Raw genomic sequence first — 19,996 nt, 5'->3', positions numbered from 1 at the left:
TGGTTATTTAACCTCTTTCCAGCTAAATGTTTTATTATGACTCCTGAAAACCTAATTACAGTAACTTGACATGCCACAGTACCCTTTATAGGCTGCCTCTGTAGTAAACTTACTCCTTTAGAGACAATAAACCTGATGCTTCAAAGAACACGGCCAGCACCAGTAAAATGTGATGAAATCTCATGTTCTTGACTGCACACCTGGTCTCCCTCACCGGTCCCATGCCCTCCCCCCACCCCACCCCCTGCCACATTCCTGCCTCTATCCCTTCTCTAGATGGCTTGTTTGTTTTATCAAATGTCAGCAATGGCATTTATGATTTAACATCTGTTAGGGCCCAGCTGGTTGTGGTTCAGTGGTTGAGTGTCAAACCTTTCAAGAGGTCACTGGTTGGATTCCCAGCCAGGGCACATACCCAGGTTACAAGCTTACTCCCCAGTGAGGGGCAGGCAGGAGGCAGCCGGTCAGTGTTTATCTCTTATCGTTGATGTTTCTATCTCTCTCTCCTTTTCCCTTCCTCTCTCTAAAAATCAATAAAAACCTATTTTTAAAAATTGTTCAGGTTCCTGGCTGGGTGGTCAGTTGTTAGGAGTGTCATACCATGCACCAAACGATTGCTGGTGCAATTTCCAGTCACATGTGGGAGACAACCAATCGATACTTTTCTCACTCCCTTTCTCTCTCGCCCTTCCTCTTTCTCTAAAACATCAATAAAAATATATTCTTGGGTGAGGATTTTTTTCAAAAACTCTTCTAGGGATTAATGGACTGTGTATCAATATTTTCATTTGCTGCTCCACATACCTGGGAGTTCATTTACTGGGAGTTCAGTTTTCTTGGGAGAGCAACAGTGAATACCGTTTTCCTGATACTGGAGCTGCTTTTCTGCACGTGGTGCTACATGGAAACCATTCAGGACTTCTGTTCGGTTTCAGGGAGGATGTTGGCGGAAACTGACTTCAGGGGCCAAAGAGAGCTCATCTGCACTGTCAGTCATGGGCGTCTCTGCTTAGCTGAGTGCTGAGCTGGGGGGAGGTGGTGGGGTGCAGGTTGAGAGAGAGGAAGGGAGACAAAACAGAAACTTGACCATCGGGGCTGAGGCAATGCCATTGGTTACGTAGCAGGTTTCTGTTCCGAAGGTTTGCTAGGACTTCCCTTTGGGAGTGAAGCCAAGCCTGGAGCCAGTCGGCAGCCAGCCTCCTAGGAACCCATAGTTGCCGCTGGGAAATGGCACTGGGCAGTGAGGGATTGGCTGCATGTGGTTAACATGTGTGTTTCCCTGTGATTGATGCTGAGAAGAGGGATGGGAGTCTCTTATTGGGGCCTTAAGTCATCTTACCAGCCACCTCTTCTCAAAGCTTCCCCTAAAGGGTAGCCAAGCTCCTTCTGTCTCCCAAGGATCAAATAAAACTCACATCATCTTGAATGGATGGGGCCTCCCTTGAATGGATGCTGTGCATGAGTTTCTTGTTTGTTGGGCTTTTTGGAGAATCTCCCATGGTTGTTTCATCAGAGAACACGCATGTCTTCATTTTCAAGGCCAACCTAGAGCCAAAGCCTGCTTTGTCAAGAGTCTGCCTCAACTACACATTTTTGCCGTCTCAGAAAATGCCCAAGAGAACGGCTGCCAGCTCTCTCGGTCCTTATTAAATGCTTTTGTTTGCACCTGAGAAAAGGAAGGACATTTCTCCATAAGACTAGCAACTTCAGGGGGTGAGATGATGGCTGTATTCTTAAGCAATCCCTGGGATCCGGGCACCGAGCTGGAGACCTGGAGGGCCATCCTTCCTTAGTCTGACTACTCAATCTCATGGCCGTGCAGTGTGCCTGCCCTGGGCCTGGAGGGACGTTGTGTGCTAGGTCTGAAGCCCGCTAGCCCTCGTGGCAGGGGAAGGGTTGTGCCAGCTCTTCTGGTGTTTTTCCTAAGCCATTCAGGACTGGTTCTCTCCATCCCTCTGAGTGTTAGCAAACTCCAAGGACAGCACTTTGGGGGCCCCTCATTTGCCTTTCCTTCCCGAGACATAAGTGGCCAATTCTGAGAGCAATTGAGTTGTGCTTGAAAAATGTCAAGTGCATTTGGAAGCTACATATTTTTACTGACGCCTGGAGTCCCGCGCTGAGTGAGCTCTTTCCATGACCAACCGCTGGGGAGAAGTTCCGTTGGGGCATCACGAATGATACTTCATTTCCGAGCCGAACAATCCCAAGTCCTCCCAGCCTTCTTGGTCCTTCCAGTGGCCATCTGGCCAGACTGTTACCTGCGGGTCTGGCTTCATTTTATTTATTGCTTTTTCTGCAGCATGTGAAGACAAGTCAGAACTTGCCATTTTTTCAACCTGGAATTATGGAAATTTTCCAACATCCAGAAAAGTTGGAAGAATAGCATGACCGAAGAATCGCCACCTCGTTTCAACAATTGCTATCATTTTTGCCCCATTTGCCTCATCTGTCTGTGCATAGAAAGAGATAAAGATTGCCGAAATTGGTTTGGTTCAGTGGTAGAGCATCAGTCTGTGGACTGAAAGGTCCCAGGTTCGATTCCGGTCAGGGGGATGTACATTGGTTGCGGGCACATCCCCGGTAGGGGTTGTGCAGGAGGCAGCTGGTCGATGTTTCTCTCTCATCGACGTTTCTAACTCTCTCTCCCTCTCGCTTCCTCTCTGTAAAAATCAATAAAATATATTTTTTTTTAAAAAGAAAGAGATAAAGATCTTTCTGCTGAATCCTTTGAAAGGAAGTTGGCGACTTCATGACACTTCAGCCCTAAAAACATCAGCGCTCAAAACTTGCATTTAAAAAAATATATCCACGCACCATCCAGTGTGTTGTCTGTAAGTTAGATATGTGTAAAAGCTGCAAAAAATGGTTAGGGTAGTTTCTTGAACTTGAACATACATTCGAATCATCTAGGGAGCACTCCCTGACCCCCAGGGTGGGTCTGGTCGGAGCCAGGAATTTGTATTCTCCTAACAGAGCATTCAAGTCGCCCTAAAGCAGGTATTTAGGGGACACAATCTGAAGATTGTTCTGTTAGAACCTTTGTTTGTTTGTTTGTTTGTTTGTTTGCTGAATTTAAGCTTCTAATGATTTGTAACACCAGGGTGTAACTGTGCTGTGGCAGAAACAAGTATGGAAAATAGACTGGATTGCAAGGGGCCAATTTTAGGATCTCGTGATGCAATCCTCTACCATAGGCATAATGGCTATTTCCTTCTGCTCCTATAAATAGCTGCATTAAAATAACAAATGACACCAATTTAAATGTCCTAATCTTCATCTTGTGATTTCTCGCATGTTGCTGAAATATTCCTGTTTCTAATTTACTGATTCTGTCAACAAATATGGCTGATGTTGAGCACTGGGGTTTAAGTTCTGGACATCCCAAGAGTGATAGCTGGAGTATCAAGTGTCAAGGATTTCACAGTTTGACTTGGATAATACATTAATTATTAAGATTATGCCCTAGCCAGTTTGGCTCAGTGCATAAAGCATCAGCCTGCAGACCAAAAGGTCCGGGATTTGATTCCGGTCAAGGGCATGTACCTCGGTTGAAGGCTCCTCCCCATTTTCCTTGTCCGGTACTCTAAATCAGGTGTATCTTGCTCCAAAATTCTGCCTTTGCACACTGTGCCTACTGCCTCCTCTGCTAAATGACCTTCTGTAACCTGGAGCTACTAGACAAGGAATACAGGGCCTTATGTATAAAATGACCATGATCCCATGAGCCTTAAAATTGCCCCCTCACAACCCAAATCTCTCAGCTTCCTTCGAGTCATCAAACATACTTACAGTAAAAATAACGTTTAAATATGAGTTGGTTGTTTATTTTAATGTAAGCTATGTTAAATAATCCACCAATGTGATGCTCATTTTCTGACATAATTATTAATCATATCAGGCCTGTTTTATCTTCGTCAAAGATTTAAATACTTTCAAGGTTTTGTCTGGAAGCAGCCAAAATACAAATGTGTGTAATGACAGGGACGTTGCCTCAGAATCCCACTGGGCAAGCTTGCTAGCCCCAGTGGGCAGAGGCAGTGTGGTGTAGTAGCTCAATTAGAGCTCCTTTATAGGTAATAGTTTGCTTTTCTCTTGTTGCTTTGAAAATTCTCTTTTTGTCTTTAATTTTTGGCATTTTAATTATGATTGCCTGGGTATAGGCCTGATGAAGTTCTTCTTGCTTGGATTCTCTGTGCCTCCTGAACTTGTATGACTTTTTCCTCCACCGAGTTATCGAAGTTTTCTGCCATTATTTCTTTAAACACATTCTTTCTTCCTTTCTGCCTCTTCCGGCACACCAGCTATGTGAATATTGTTGTGTTTCATGTTGTCCCACAGCTCCCTTAGGCTGTACTCCTGTTTTTCAATTGTTTTTTTCTTTGTGGTTCCCTGTCTTCTAATTCACTGATTTTATCCTCAGCTTCCCCTAATCTGATGTGCATCCTTTCCTATGTGTTCTTTATTTGTGCTATGTCATTCTTTATTTCCATTTTCATAGTTATTGTATTTTTTCTCATGCTGTTGAGCATCTTTACCATCCTTATTCTCAACTCTATATTAGATAAATTTATCTCCATTTCATTTATCTCTTCTTCTGTAGAATTCTCTTGTTCTTTCATTTGGGGATTGCTTTTTTGTCTCCTCATTTTGGCTGCCTGTTTGACTTTGTGTCTGTGTATTAGGTAGATCTGCTATACCTCTCAATCTCTAGTGCAATACAGTGTCAAATGCTGTTTCTGACTAATTAGACCAAGCAAAGACTTAAAGCCTCCAAAGACTGCCTCTGCCTGCAGACTGAGTCTGTCTTGAGTAGGCAATTGCTTCTGCCTGGAGGCTAATTGTTATTCTCAACTTCTTAATAGGCTTCAGCATCCCACACTATGAGGCAAGGTATTTTCCAATAGGATGGGTCAACTGTCTCCTCCCCCGCCCCTCAGGCAAAACTGCCTGGATAGCAAAAGTCTGTGTTAGCAAGATGAACTCCCAAGTGTGAGGGAATGACAGCACAGGAAACCAGGATGTCTGTATTCTGAGCTCTAACCTCAGAAGTCCCAACCATGGCTTTTGCTGACACAGCTCCAATCTACTCTGCCCTCCCTCTGCTGGAGCACAAGTGACTGCATATGGAATTTTGTGTGTTGGCCCTTTAAGAGTATGCCTGATTTTCTAGTCAGATGTTATATGGGCAACTTTCTCAATTCTGGTGCTCTCTGCTGGGGCCCCACTTGGGATTAGACCTCAAAGCTCTCATAGGCAACCCCCAACAGCTGAAATATCTCTCCATAACTTCCACTGCTGTCTACACCGTATTTTCTGGCATATAAGACGACTTTTGAAACGAAAAAAAGTCAACCGAAAATCGAGGGCAAAGACCAAAATTGCACAAAAATTACCTGCAGATCTTGACGGCAAAATAAGTCTTTTCTTTGAAGTGGGAGGTAGTCTTATACAGCGAATATAGGCCTAAACCTATGTTTTAACTGTAAAATTAGGGGGTCATCTTATACGCAGGAAAATACGGTAGATGCCCATTCAGCTCTTTCATACCTTCACCCTTCCTTCCAGTATATGGTCTCCACTTTCTATCCTCAGTTATCACAGTTCTCTCCAGCTAGTCTTCCATTGATTATTCAGGATTTTCTTTAAATATTTTAGTTATAATTCCAGTTTTGCCCTGGGAGCATATCTATGTAGCATCCACTTACTCTGCCACCATTTGTAATCTCTCTCAGTAACTCAGTTTTCGTATTTGCTTTGACTATGTTGCAGCATCTTTGTGGAAGGTTAAATCTAGATGCATATGGGAGAATCTGTAATGATGTGAGTTTGCAGAATTCATGTGAGTCAGAATCAAGGGTAGCATTTTGTGCCTTTATTTCTGATGGGCAGGCAGGATCTCTAGCCAGGACTGTCCTAGCATCTATAAAGCAAAGTGCAAGAGAGCAGTGGCTGCCTCTCCCAGGTCACTGTGCAGATCCTGACTCTCTCCCTTCTCCTGGCAGGCACTTTCTCTTTAAGACCTCCTCTGGAAGCACACCCCTGTTCAGCAGCTCTTCTCCGGGGTACCCTTTGACCTCAGGAACTGTTTATACTCCACCACCCCGCCTGCTGCCCCGAAACACCTTCTCCAGGAAAGCCTTCAAGCTGAAGAAGCCCTCCAAGTACTGCAGCTGGAAATGTGCTGCCCTGTCCGCCATCGCTGCCGCCCTCCTCCTGGCCATTCTGTTGGCCTATTTCATCGGTGAGTGGGGAGCCAGCTGACTGTTGTGGGGAGGGGGACAGCAGGGGAAGGAACCAGGCCCTCTGTTGTCTGTACAATGTGCTTGTTGGCTATTGAAAGAGATAAAAGTGAGTGACAGACAGGAATGAATTTTCGCCTCCTGAAATTTTTAATCTGACGGGTTTCTCCATGATTCTAAACGACATTTCTCATATGTGAAATTAAGCATCCTTGCTGTATTTTTTCCTGGAGATCAGCTGAGAATTGTTCCTGCAAACCCATCCCTCACTCCCAAAGTAGCCTTCTGGTCACCTCCATCACTGGATTTTAACCCAGGTGTGTGCTCTGAAATTCATGAGCATTGGTTAACTACAGCCAAATATCAAAGAGAAGAAGAATAGTGATCAGCATCTCTGGGAATAAATACCACTTGCTACTGAATCCGAATCAGGTCCCCCTCCCATGCCAGCTGTGCTTCTGGGAACTCGGAATATGACTTAGGGTAACAGATTGGCAAAGTGGCTGCGGCATCTTTTTTTTTCCCATTCAAGGATGTTGGTTTGCATCCCTGGGGTGCAGCCTGTGTAACTATGGGAAGCAGTGAGTGCCAAGAGCTTAGGGGCAGGGTGCCACATGCATGCGAGCATCCTGAGCTGGACACAAAGCCACTCGTAGCTCCTGGCCCTAACAGAGAGCCCCTGCTGCCGCTCTGTCAACTGAGCCTGCCAATGGCAGATCTCTTGGCCCGGGCAGAGGCCGCAGGGACATTTGTTAAAGTTTATTTGAAACACGTGGTGGTTCTGGCTTGGTTTCAGGGCAATGGTGATCAGGCCTCCCCAATTTGTGCCATGATGCGAAACAAACCTAGAAAACAGAAAAAGGAGGCCAATTCCCAAACAGCTCCCAACATTTATGTATTGTAGAAACCCCTCCCACAGAAGATGGGAAAGACAGCCCTGCACATGCTGGCTTTGCCCCTTCTCTCTGGGGCAGTGGTTGGCAAACTGCGGCTCGAGAGCCACATACAGCTCTTTATCCCCTTGAGTGTGGCTCTTCCACAAAATACCACATGCGGGCCCACATATACAGTGCAATTGAAACTTCGTGGCCCATGCTCATAATTCTGTTTTCTGCTCTCAAAAGAAATTTCAATCATTGTACTGTTGATATTTGGCTCTGTTGACTAATGAATTTGCCAACTACTGCTCTGGGAAATGGGACTCACACACCTCCTTCATCCTCAGGCAACCAGTATGGTACCTGCCAGAGAAGGGCTGGGCTGGAGTTCCAATACCATTCTACCCAAGCTTGCCTGATGGCAAGGGAGGGTGACTGTGTGCCCCCGGAGATCTTAGACCCTGACCATGGTCGACCATTACTAGCCCAAAACTGAGGTGAAGTTTTCACTCTCTCCCATCATATCCCTGTGCTCATCTTAATATGAAAACATAAGTTTCGAATTCCTTACTGGGCGCACCTCTCAGCAGTCCCTCCAAAAGTGAGAACACTGACATCCCAGGGAAAGGCAGTGGGTGTGTCCTGGGCTTTGCAAACACCTTTGTGCTCTAAACCCATCTCTCTATGGGCAGAGGTTCAAGTCCTGTCTGCTTCTCACTTACCTCTTGAAGGATGGAGCAATGGGTTGACTTGAAGGAGAGGGAAGGGCATCTGTTACACTCTCAATCACTTCATTTTTGTGTTGTTAGAGGTAGTTTTTTGGTCTTCCCCAGATAGTAGTTCAGGGGGACTCAGTGGAAGTGAACTGAATTGCCTTTGGTTGTCTTTGGGTTGTTGCACAATTTGGCTTTGTGTCAGAAACTTCAGAGTCGGTCCATGAGTTAAATTCTCAGGCTTGATGTTCCTCTGGGCTGGTGGGCACTGCCAGCTACTGCGAGGACTGTCCTCGGCATACCTCCTCCTCCACTGGCAAGAGAAAGATAGATGGCTACTGCCTGATTTATTGAGCTTGATAGTTAAAATATAATAGCTTTCTGTAGGGCGATCACATAAATGGGACATCATATAGTGAGCGTTTAATGTTTTAATCGGGTGTGTAACTTGTAAATGATGGATTAGGAAACATATTTATTCTCAGTCTTGAGGCTACTGGAAGCTGGACCTAAGCATCTGAGGATGGTTTATTAGGTTATAATCCATCATCTCCTATTATGTATGCTTTAGGTAAGATTGTGCTCTGACCCTTGAGTATTGAAGAATAGTTTATGACTCAAAATGAGTGATGTAATGAGCCAATTTACCCAGCAGCAATGGGGGAGAGCGTGGAGCCACGGGGGCTACTCTCCATGGGTGATGGCAGGTCTGCAAACGTGGTGGGAGGTCAAGACCATGAGCTCTGATCTTGACCCCAGAGATCCCTTTCTCCTCAGCCTTCACAAAGTTGCTGTCCTTGTGGGTCTTGGTTCCCTAAATGAAACGTGGGAACAGGGTGGTTATTTATGCGCAGAAACTCTGAAGTATGGTGAGGATTAATTAATGTGGGTGACTTTGAAGATGAAAAGCAGTATATTATTAATTACAGAGCTTCAGGGGCATACACAATGCATTACAAACACAGAGAAAAGTGCTTTCGGGAGCAGCGAGGGGTGGTGCCTACCTAGAAACAAGCCATCAGGGAAGGAGGGAGAGGCAGCACAAGGGCCATGTGGGACTCTGTGTTCCACTAGAACATGACAGGTACTGCGTTGAAGCCCCTGCCAAGGGCGTTTATGGACAGGCCTGCCAGGAGCGGGGACCGTAGGTCAAATGATCTTGTTTGCATGTTCAAACCCATCCGAGGAGACTTTCCAGAAATGAGTAATCTGGACTCGTTCAGGCCCGTGACAAGTTCTCCCATAGATCCAGCATGTGGGTGATATTGACGCAGGATAGCGTCAGCCCTCCTGGAAATGGGAAAAGGTGAGCCCTTTACCAACTCAGGGAAGGACCCCTCTCTCTTTGTCCCCCAGTTCCTGATCTCAGAGCTGGGGTCAGCAATCTTTTATGCTAAACTCTCCATTTGATTCCCCCAGTGAACAGAATACCCTGGAATAAATCACTCTGAGGAGCTGCATGTACCACTCGGAGACCATTTAGGGTCTCATGTGTCCCCTGGCCCACATGGTTCCAAAGGAATACTGGTGTAGGAGAAACTGGAATGCAAGGGAGCTTCCCTCTTAAGAAGCTGTCCTCCATCCTTGGGCAGCTCAAGGACTTTCATTGCCAGCAACACCTGAAATCCCTCTGGGCCTCAAAGTTTCTGAGTTGTATGAGCAGCATACAGCTCCTCACCTGTGTTATGCTGACTAGACTGTGTTTTTATCCTAACAGTGTACATAACAAGAACAAGTTAGAACCTTTTCCATTTAAAACATGTTTATACAATTATGAAATTTGAACCATATCCACAGCCCCCAGCACACACTCTAGCAGAAAATAAAATTGGTGCCACCAGCATGGCCCAGTGGTTGAACATCGACCTATGAACCAGGAAGTCACAGTTCTATTCCTGGTCAGGGTACATGCATGGACTGCAGGCTCAATCCCCATTGGAGGGCATGCAGGAAGCAGCCCATCAATGATTCTCTCTCATCATTGATGTTTCTATCTCTTTCTCCCTCTTCCTTCCTCTCTGAAATCAATAATATTTTTTGCAATTGGCGCACAACAGTCGTTTGACGAGAGTTGATGCTGAGGCCCAAAGCATCTAAGTCATATAGCTAGTTAGCTGCAGGGTGAAGACTAGACCCTTGGTTTCCTGATATTGGATTTAGCATCTTTGCCCTAAGTACTGTCTCCTAAAGTTGACAGTTGGCCATGTTCTCCAAATACTGCCTCAAACCTAAATGGTCCTGAATCATCTAACACAGTGGGCAGCAGCTATGCCTCCTCCTCAGTCTCCTAACCCCCGTTCCCAGGGCCCAGGAGCAATTCTCTGTAAAGAGCGAGGGCGTAGGCATTCTCGGGTTTGCAGGCCATGCAGTCTCTCTCACAACTGGTTGTTGTTAAGCAAAAGCAAACAGAGACATAAACAAATGGGCATGGTTATGCTCCAAGAGACTTCAGTTACCAACACTTAAATTTAAATGTTATGTATTTTTCATGTGTCAACCAATTACTATCCTTTGGATTTTCTTGTTTTCAACCAGTCTGAGTGTAAAACTATACCTGTTTAGCCCAGGGGCTCTTAAAACCATACAAAGAAAACAGGTGGCAGACAGGATTTGGCCTACAGGCCACAGTGTGCCAACCCTGGGCTGATTATATTACTGTTCTCCTAAGGTTGCCTTTTCAGAGTATTTTCACCTTTACAAAGGGGAAAGATGAATGTTTTCAAACTGGCTAAGTCCAACCCTATGTCCGCTTGTAGGTGAGCAGGTGATGGACATTTTCTGACATTGCATTCCTGTTTTGCAATGAATAATTACACCTGCCTTTCTGACCCACTCCCCAAACTCAAAGAAGAAAGCCACTTTTCCCTTTAGTTGAAATTTTTCTATAGGATAAGGGTTCCCATCTTAACAGGCTGCTTGACACAGTGCTCCAACGTGGATAAAGTGGAATTGTCTTACAATGTTGCCCTGTATTCATTGTCATCCATCTGCAGTTAAATCACAGGTTCCTGGGCAAAACCTTTGCCTGTTCAAAATCACTCAGGCCTGCAGCCTTCTCGCTGAGGATTTCCCACAGGTTAACAGTGCTGGGTCATTGAATGATGTCATTGCTTTCTGGCCCTCGGTTAACAGTTTCCTTACAGGGAACCCAAGTTTTTGCACAGCTCTCCTCAGCAAGAAGAAAGAGGCCTATACGATCTGACTTTGCTGTTTAAATCCAGATAATCCTAGAAATTCTAAGATGAGAGTCAACACAATGGCTCAGCGTGACACCGGGGCCTCAGCCCATCCCCCCTGAGTTAAAAACATACACAGAGTAACTGACAAAACTCCCCATCTGGTTGAGAAGGGGGGAAGTAGGGGGCAGAGAGAATGATAAGCGCATCTGTGTCATCCTAAATTAGTTTTCAGCTCTTCAGATCTCTGCCAAACTAAAATACGTATATATAGTAGAAAGTCACCTTGTCTTTTTTCACTACGGTAATTCCTGCCAAATGTGAAATACTGTGTTTTAAGTCAGCTGCTCAGCACTGCCTTCTGACACTCTCTTTGATCTGGGAAGAACGCAGGCCATCAACATGTCATGATGTTAAAAGTGCGGTAATTTGGGGTGCTTTTAGGTGTGTGTGTTTTTTTTCAAAAACAATGAGGGATTATTTTCTATGGAAACTAAAAGCTTGCAATGTGTTTAAAGTTGCTACACTTGAAAATTGATATGTTGAGACTCAGAGTGATGAATCCTGTGTTCTCAGCTGCTATTTTGTGTGTATTCCCATCTCGCTGAACAGAGCAGGTTTGAGGAAAACAAAGAAAATGACAGAAAATGATGAGAACAGCACACTTACCTGGCAGTCTTTGTGAGGACCCAGCCTGGGGGGAAAATTGGTCCCCATTCAAACTCCCTGCTCTTTGTTCAGAGAAATGCTAAACTCTTCCCCCCTTTGTGAATTCCAAATCATGTATTTACATCTTAATATCTAAGGGGCAAAATTCTAATGATTAAATCCAGCAAATAACATTTCCACCCAACTCCAGGCCCAAGTGGTCAAACCTCGCAGGTAGTCACACAAACAAAAAAAGAACTGCCCACAAGTCAGGGGACCAGTTAGTGGCAACCTTTTTATCTGTTAGATATGCTAATGTGCTTTTAAAATATATATCCTATCTAATAGAAGGGTAATATGCAAATTAACCATCACTCCACCACAAAGATGGCAACACCCATAGCCACAAAATGGTGATGCCCAGTTCCCTCAGCCCCACCAGAGTCCCCCAGCCCTAGGGGGTGGCCGCTGAGAGCTTGCAGCATGAGCATTCTGCCCCTGCTAAAGATGGCCTCTGGAAAGCAGGCATGGAGTAGCCAGGCCCCACAGAGAACAGAGAACCATGGGGAATGGGCCTAAGCTATCAGGGCTCCCGGATTGGAGAGGTCTCCCCTGAGGGCTCCCAGATTGGAGAGGGTGCAGGTCAGGCTGAGGAACCCACCAACTCCCCATGCACGAATTTTGTGCACCAGGCCTCTAGTAAGGATTTACTATATGCCCCACACTGGAGATTCAGCCCAGAACCTGGGCATGTGCCCTGACTTGGAACAAACCACAACCTTCTGGTTCATAGGTCAATGCTCAACCACTGAGCCACATCAACTGGGTTGCTAATGTGCTCTTAACCAGGTAATACGTCCTGTCAGTGCCCACACACAGGGGAGCCTTTGGCAGTGGGACTGCCACTTCATAACTGTACACCTGATTACAAAGGGTTTGTTAGTTTACAGAAAGTCAAGTAAATCATTGGGCGGGAGGGTTGCAGGGGTTCCCCAATCGCCTAACAGCCATATGGCAACGTTTGTATCTTGTGTTTGACATTCAGAAAAGATGAGTTCCTCCACTGAGGTGGCATGCCTTTGTTATCCCGCTAAGACACCTGTCAGAAATCAAGGTAGTTGGCCAACACGAGCTGACCAACTTCGTGGCCACACTCGGTGGATGCAAATGAGGAAGTAGCTTTTGGTCCTGACTTTGTAGAGCATCTTGATGCTAAACTGGGGAGGAAGAAATGAGTAGTTGCTACAACCCCAAGTCCCTCAAGGGCAACGACAAGAAAACAGGGTACCGATATCAGCTGCCAACCCAGGACTTTGTGTCTCCTCAATGTATTTGTTAGGTCAGTGGACGGCAAACTCATTCATCAACAGAGCCAAATATCAACAGTACAACAATTGAAATTTCTTCTGAGAGCCCAATTTTTTGGAACTAGTGCAAATTTGAAATGCTAAGAACTTCTTCTTCTAATGCCACTTCTTCAAAATAGACTCACCCAGGCCGTGGTATTTTGTGGAAGAGCCACACTCAAGGGGTCCAAGAGCCACGAGTGGCTTGCAAGCCACAGTTTGCTGACCATGGCATTAGGTGAAGGGTGTGGAGTGTTCACCAACTGTCCATCTATCTCTTGATCACCATTCTGGCCTCAGTCCTTGACTTTCTCTGTAATAATTCTCTCTAGCTGCCTACCAGTCTAAGACTGTAACAGGAAGCTGTGACATTACTGTCCCTCTCTCCACACTATGTTTAACTGGATTACTTAGGGCAGTCACCAGGCCCACAGATCCCCATGTCCTGAGTCGTTCGTATGTTTGTTTATTTGTACTTGTTCCAGGATTTAGGAGTCTGGGCACAACTTCAAACATACTGTAAACAGATATTATTTCATCCTGTGTTTTGCCTATAACAAAATTGCAGAAGTTCTTGCCTTTCTGTGCTAATTAGAAAAGCAGCAGCTTGGCGTAATGGGAAGCACGTACATGGGCTTTGATGTCAGAGAAACTGGGTTCAAGTTCTGATAGGTGTACTTAAAAGGCATTTGACTATGGGCTTGCTATTTAATCTCCCTGCACCTAAGTTTCCTTTCCAAAAAAGAAAATGGGGATAATACCTACCTTGAAAAGATGTTTCCAGTATTCATTGAAAAATGATATATACAGACAACTTTTCTTCAAGTTCAATATGTCATCATATGTGGGAAGTTATCATTACTGTATGTATTCTCAAGGAGAGAAAAGGTTTCAATCAAAATGTGACATGACTTCTTAGCATTTCAAATTTTTATTTCTTTTTCTTTTCTTTTTTTCTTTTTTTGAAAGAGATAGTAGACACAGACCACCTGAGACATGATTTCTTAGCCCTTAGAATTGTTATTTCATGTTTTTGGAAAGAGGTAGTCACAGGCCACGTGGATTGATGCACAGCCATGTGAATAGACGGGTCCACAGTCACGCCAGCAGACCAGTGTGCTGCCTGGCTGGTTGTGAGAAAGCACCAGTTAAGAGGTGTATTTTGATTTTAGAGATGTGAAAATGTGGGGGGGGGAAAGTCAAGTCTTAGAATCAATGAGCTACAGAAGTACCTAGGACATGGTAGCCTAAAAGTAAAAGGTCAAAGTGAGAGATAGCAGCCTTCATTTGAGATTTAAAAAAAATAATTAATAATAATAATAATAATAACAATATTAATAATAATAAAAGCTACTCAGAGAGCACTGATTCAGGTAGAAATGGTGTTCCCATTAGGAGTCAACGTCAATAGAAGGGAGACATGTTTAATTTCAGCTCAGTAGTCATCAGGCTAGTAATCATCATTATCTGCTTGCTTGCCATCCTGCCTGACAGTTCTTTGCAGCACAGTGTTGCATTTCTCTTTGCAAGAATGGAAGATAAGCCCTGACCGGTTTGGCTCAGTGGATAGAACGTTGGCCTGCGGACTGAAAGGTCCCAGGTTTGATTCTGGTCAAGGGCATGTACCTTGGTTGCGAGCACATTCCCAGGAGGAGGTGTGCACAAGGCAGTTTTGTCCTCTTTTAACATTTGGAAGCTTTGAGGCATAAGACATACTACGCGGTTCTCCTGGGGTGGCAGCTCCTGCTCCATTTTAAAGTAGCTTCATTTATATTATTTGTCATATGCAATAGAAACTCAACTAAATGGAGTTGTTGTTGCTGTTATCGAATTGGCTACCACACTCCCAGGCCAGGTCCAGTGAGAAGTATACTGACCTGGGTTCTTAGGGTCATTGCATCCCCAGAGCAGTGCCTGGTGCCTTATAAGCAATCAGTAAATATTTGTTGGATTAATCAGTGCTTTTTAGGGCTAAGGCTGAGTTGGGCCATTTGTGGAAGGCATTATGAAGTACCCAGAATCCCCCCCACCCTGGTTTCACTTGTTCCTCCATGAAAAGGGGATGTTTCTGTTTCCCTGGTGTTCTAATTGCCTCTTCCCAAATTGCATTTCCAAGTTAGAAAGCGTTTAGGCAAAGGAACATTGAGGGGGGGTGGTGTAAGTAGCACAACTAAGCCCTCTGGCAAGAATCTACACCTCCCCTGAAATCGAAGGAGCTCCTGAGTGAAACTGGGAAGTGTTTGTGTCTGGCATGCAGCCACTGTTTGGCACTCACATTACCAAAGTGTGGCAGGATTTAGTTGGAGTTCAAGGTGAAGAAGCAAATAATGGCATAAATCTGAAAGTCTGTTGGCGGCTTCTCTGTAAATGAGGATGTGCTAAGAAATGAAAGCAATTGTTCCAAGGCACCAAGTATTGTAGAAAAAGGAACTATTATATGGTGAATTAGGTCTGTGAACACAAGCAATACAAATCGCTTGTGCTCTGCATTGCCCTGCTTAGCTCTGTGGCCTCAGACAACAGAAACTTGACCCAAAAATGAACTTCCATAGCATTTGTATTTCTCTTAAGGTCACCATAAGCCAGGTTTCCTGTATCCTTTATTGAAAACACAGTTATAGAAAATTCATATTTTGGTTGTAAAGAATAGACACCCAGAACTTTTGCCTGAGCCCTTTTCTCATCGAATAAATCATTTATGAAATTGATGTCTCGGAATAAGATCCTCTGCATTAGGAGAGCAGATGATCCGTGAACTGTATTAACATATTTAATATTACCATAAAAAAGAGCATATTTCATTTATTTTATTTTTTATATTATCAACTTCTAGCCTCAAATAAACATGTCAATATTGGAGAGCTTCAGAAAAATTTAACTGTACTAAGCTACATGTTGATGAGAAAAGAGCTTCACTGAAGAAAATGTCTTGCATTCTTTTAAAAAATATATATATATTTTATTGATTTTTTACAGAGAGGAAGGGAGAGGGATAGGGATAGGGAGTTGGAAACATCAATGAGAGAAAAACATTGATCAGCTGTCTCATGCACACCTCCTCCTGGGGATGTGCCTGCAACCAAGATACATGCCCTTGACCGAAATCGAACCAGGATCCTTTCAGTCAGCAGGCCGACGCTCTATCCACCCAGCCAAACCAGTCAGGGCTTGTCTTCCATTCTTACAAATAGAAAGAAATGGGTACCATGCACAATATGGATCCGCTTTCAAAGGCTTTTATTCCCTACAAACCAATGCTACAGGCCAGAAGGGAGGATCGGCTGTGCTCCAGTCTTTGCATTTCTTTCATCATGACTTTCTTATGGCGGGCTGTCAGGGAAGGCCTGTCCCTGGGGATGGGTTTTCAGTGGAACCAGGTCATTGGTGGAAAGATTTGTGCCAACATGTTGGGCACTCCCTTAGGGATTCTGATCTTTGTCACAGAAAGCCATGGTACCTCGCTTTGTCCTGTGCAGTCATGATGCAATTCTGTCCGTTTGCTTCCTTATATTACACCATGAGTGTTTTAGAGGCACATTAGTGAAGTTTAGATTAGACTTGCTTCTATTCCACAGGGGAAAATAAGTGGCAGTGTGTCAGATGCATCCTGTTCTTTGGGCCATGATAAACAAGATGACATCTTTCAAGGGAGTTCTCTGAGCCTTTGAATCAGATATATTTTTGAAACCGGTTTTAAGGCCACCTTATGCCCCAGATTTTGCAAACGTCGACTTCTGCGGTGTTAGCTAAGTTAGAGTACATGTGTTTAAACATTCTTTTAATGAGATTTGAAGACTTCCTGAATCTAGAGAGAATTGTGGGTTAAAGACTTTTTTCCCTCATGAAAAAAAATTCTTGTGACTTTGTATATTAAATTTCCGTGTTAATTATTTTATATTAATTTAATATGTATTCAGTGCATTATATTAAGTTTATGTTTTTCCATTGGGCAAGAAATTTTATTTAGGCAAGTGATTAGTCAGTCACATGATATGCTAGAATCCGCTGACTAGTCTCAGAATCTGGGACATTTTTACTTGAAATGTTTTTCCTAGACCTAGAGTCTAATAAGCAACCCCATAAAATAGTACAGTTAATAGGAAAGCTTAGAGAGCCTGGATAAGTTATGTTTTGCACAAGCGACCCATGTTAATCAGGCACACACAACAGTGATAGAAGAATTCTGAGTTTCATTTTTCCCAGACTCATCAAGACACAGAGCTTTTATTTAAGAGCTTTTTATCAACTCATCGGTATGAATCAAAGGTCAGTCATTCATTCCTCCCCCCCCCCCCACAGATGTGGAATGGTCTAACCATTACACAATGAGAAATTGAGGATATTTGGGTCTATTTTCATCCAATCTGTTTTTGTGAAATGAAGGCATTATCTCCTCCCAAATTTACTCAAGAAACTACAAGGCTTCTGCCCTGTTTGATGTGGCTCAGTTGATTGGGTGTCATCCCATTCACCATAAGGTTGCTGTTGGATTCCCTGTCAGAACACATGCCTGGGTTTTAGGCTCAATCCTTGGTAGGGAGCTTGCAGGAGGCAGCCAATGTTTCTCTCCCTCTCCCTTTCTCTCTCTCTAAAAATCAATTTAAAATCTTTTTTTTTAAATCTATAAAACTTCTAAAAAGAAAAAGAAGCCAGCCTATAATTAGCTTGTACTTCTTGGGACCACAGCAATGAAGAGTGAAGAGCCAAAGAAAGAAGAATAAATAGTAAGAGTGGAATAATATTAAGACAAGAAGTAAGAAAGGGGCATAAGAAACTGAATAGAATAATTAGAAACATTAACTAGCAGCACAAACTATGAAATACCATAAATTCAAGCAGGATGAAACACAGAACAATTAAAAGACACAGCTATGGTGAAAAAACAACCCCTATCATAGCAAAGTATGTGTAGTCTTCCGCACAATTTCCTGAACCAGTGAGTCCAGCGGAGGTAATGAGATGAAAAGCAATCCCTGAGAATTGCTTGGAGGTGCTGTTTCACCACCTCATCCGACATCATTAAACTTTTGGTTCCCTCATGAGCTACTTAGATAAATAACAGTGGACAGCTCAACATTTATCCAAATAAACCAGAAAGCCACCATGATAAAGGAAATTGAATTTATAGACACGGCAGGCTCTTGCCTAATAGATGAGAGTAATGTGTCTAATGTTGAGCATCAATCTATATTTCAAATAAAGTGTATGAGCGCGGGGGGGGGGGGGGGGGCCTCTAAAAATACCTCCTACAAAATCACTTCCCAGGTTGGTTTTCTTCGGTTGTGTCTAATTGATATCCATGCAATTCCGCTACAATCTTTGCTACTGAAAATGATGCAAGAGCTGGAAAGAATGGATGTGCATGTTGGTTCCCAGGAGAGCGCTGAAAGTTGGAGGTTTTGTTGTTAATCCTCACCTGAGGGTATTTTCCCACTGATTTTTAGAGAGGGTGGAAAGGAGGAGGAGAGACAAAGAGATACATGGATGTAAGAGAAATACATTAATTGGTTGCCTCCCATCTACATCTTGACTGGGGCCAGGAATCAAACTTGCAACCAGTACATGCTCTTGACTGGAATCGAACCCAGGACCCTTCAGTCCGTGGGCCAATGTTCTATCCACTGAACCAAACCGGCTAGGGCAGAAATCACTTTTTTATCTTCAGATGTGTTGTCTTTGGAATGACCCTAGAAGCCAGGGAGTGAGTACATTTGTGTGTGTTTAACCAGGCAAGGGCATTTTCTGAAGTCTTTTCTATCTTGATCAAAAACTAACTTGAGGGAAGAGAATTATTTTACACCAGATCCCTTCTCCGCCTTATTTTGCCATGCTTCATGCTATAAAGAAAGGTCCAGTGGGGTAGTTAAGATTACCCTACAATTTTAGCTCCCAATAAAATTCAATGGGTTTATGAACTTGCATCATTTTGGAATGTTTCCTAATTCTTAATCAGGCAAGTGTTGGTCTAAGACAGAACATGGATATTGTCTGTATGATAGGAAGTCTTCTTATCCAAGTCCTGGCTGATGGGGGAGATATAGGAGGGGGGGGGGTCAGAGGAGTGGGCCAGGGCAGACAGGGGAAGGATCTCAGCCCCTCTGTTTGGCATGTAAATGGTACCCACACAGTGCTACTCCCATAGACCCTGTCCCGCATGTCCTTCTCAGGAACTTTTCTTAATTTGTGTGCATTTTTTAAATACATTTTTTATTGATTTCAGAGAAGGAGGGAGAGGAAGAGATAGATAAAAACATCAGTGATGAGAGAGAATCATTGATTTGCTGCCTCCTGCACACCCCACACTAGAGATGGAGCCTACAACCTGGGCATGTGCCCTGTCAGGAATTAAACCGTGACCTCCAGGTTCTTAGATAGACAATCACTGAGCCACGTGGCTGGGCAATATGTGTGCGTTTTAATGAAATGTTTTGATGTGTAAATTTGGTCTGACTCTAAGGAAACCCACATCTGATCCTGTTCCCAAAGGTTTCATCTCTCCCAGAGTTGGTCTGCACTGTTTTCCCCTCCTCTCCTCTGGATAGTCAATCCACCTGTAAGTATTCTAGAGGGCAAGTCACCAGGTTTATCTTGCTCTGTCGAGTTTAAATTTTTAAAAGGAAAATGTATACATTACAGTGCATTTCAGGCTTCTAAAAAACTTTGCTGGTCTACCAATCTACATCATTGCCCTATCTCTACTACCCACACCCCGACCTTGGTTCTCTAGGTGGAGGTCACTGCGGTGAGTGTGCTGCCTAACACCTCATGCTCTTGCTTCTATCTGGGAGAAAATATTTCTACTTCTCGTGTAAGGATGCGGACGCTGATTGCATGGTATTTTATTCCTCTCTTCAAAACTGACAGAATTAAGCCTTCTGAAAAGGTCAGCTGACCCCCTGTTCTATCTGTAGCATCATAAAATACTACTGATGGCTTGTTCTAATGTCAGAGGAAATTGGAGAGTGGACCCAACTGAAATATCCATGATACCTTTCT

At 44.0% G+C, this 19,996-nt stretch overlaps 1 protein-coding gene across 8 annotated transcripts in view; it reads left to right on the top strand.

Annotated features, from left to right (window-relative positions):
- TENM2 (teneurin transmembrane protein 2) overlaps positions 1 to 19,996 on the top strand; it is an 867,288-nt gene that overhangs the window by 625,856 nt on the left and 221,436 nt on the right. For all 8 annotated transcript variants that reach the window (XM_045577000.1, XM_045576998.1, XM_045576997.1 and 5 more), the window contains one exon: positions 6,003 to 6,241. In XM_045577000.1, coding sequence (XP_045432956.1) covers positions 6,003 to 6,241 — 239 coding nt within the window. The remainder of the gene's footprint in view (positions 1 to 6,002; positions 6,242 to 19,996) is intronic.

This window comes from Pipistrellus kuhlii, unplaced genomic scaffold, assembly GCF_014108245.1.
Source record: "Pipistrellus kuhlii isolate mPipKuh1 unplaced genomic scaffold, mPipKuh1.p scaffold_m20_p_8, whole genome shotgun sequence".
NCBI lineage: Eukaryota > Metazoa > Chordata > Mammalia > Chiroptera > Vespertilionidae > Pipistrellus > Pipistrellus kuhlii.
Note: the sequence above shows the minus strand (reverse complement) of the source record. Positions and strands in the feature narration are given on the sequence as shown.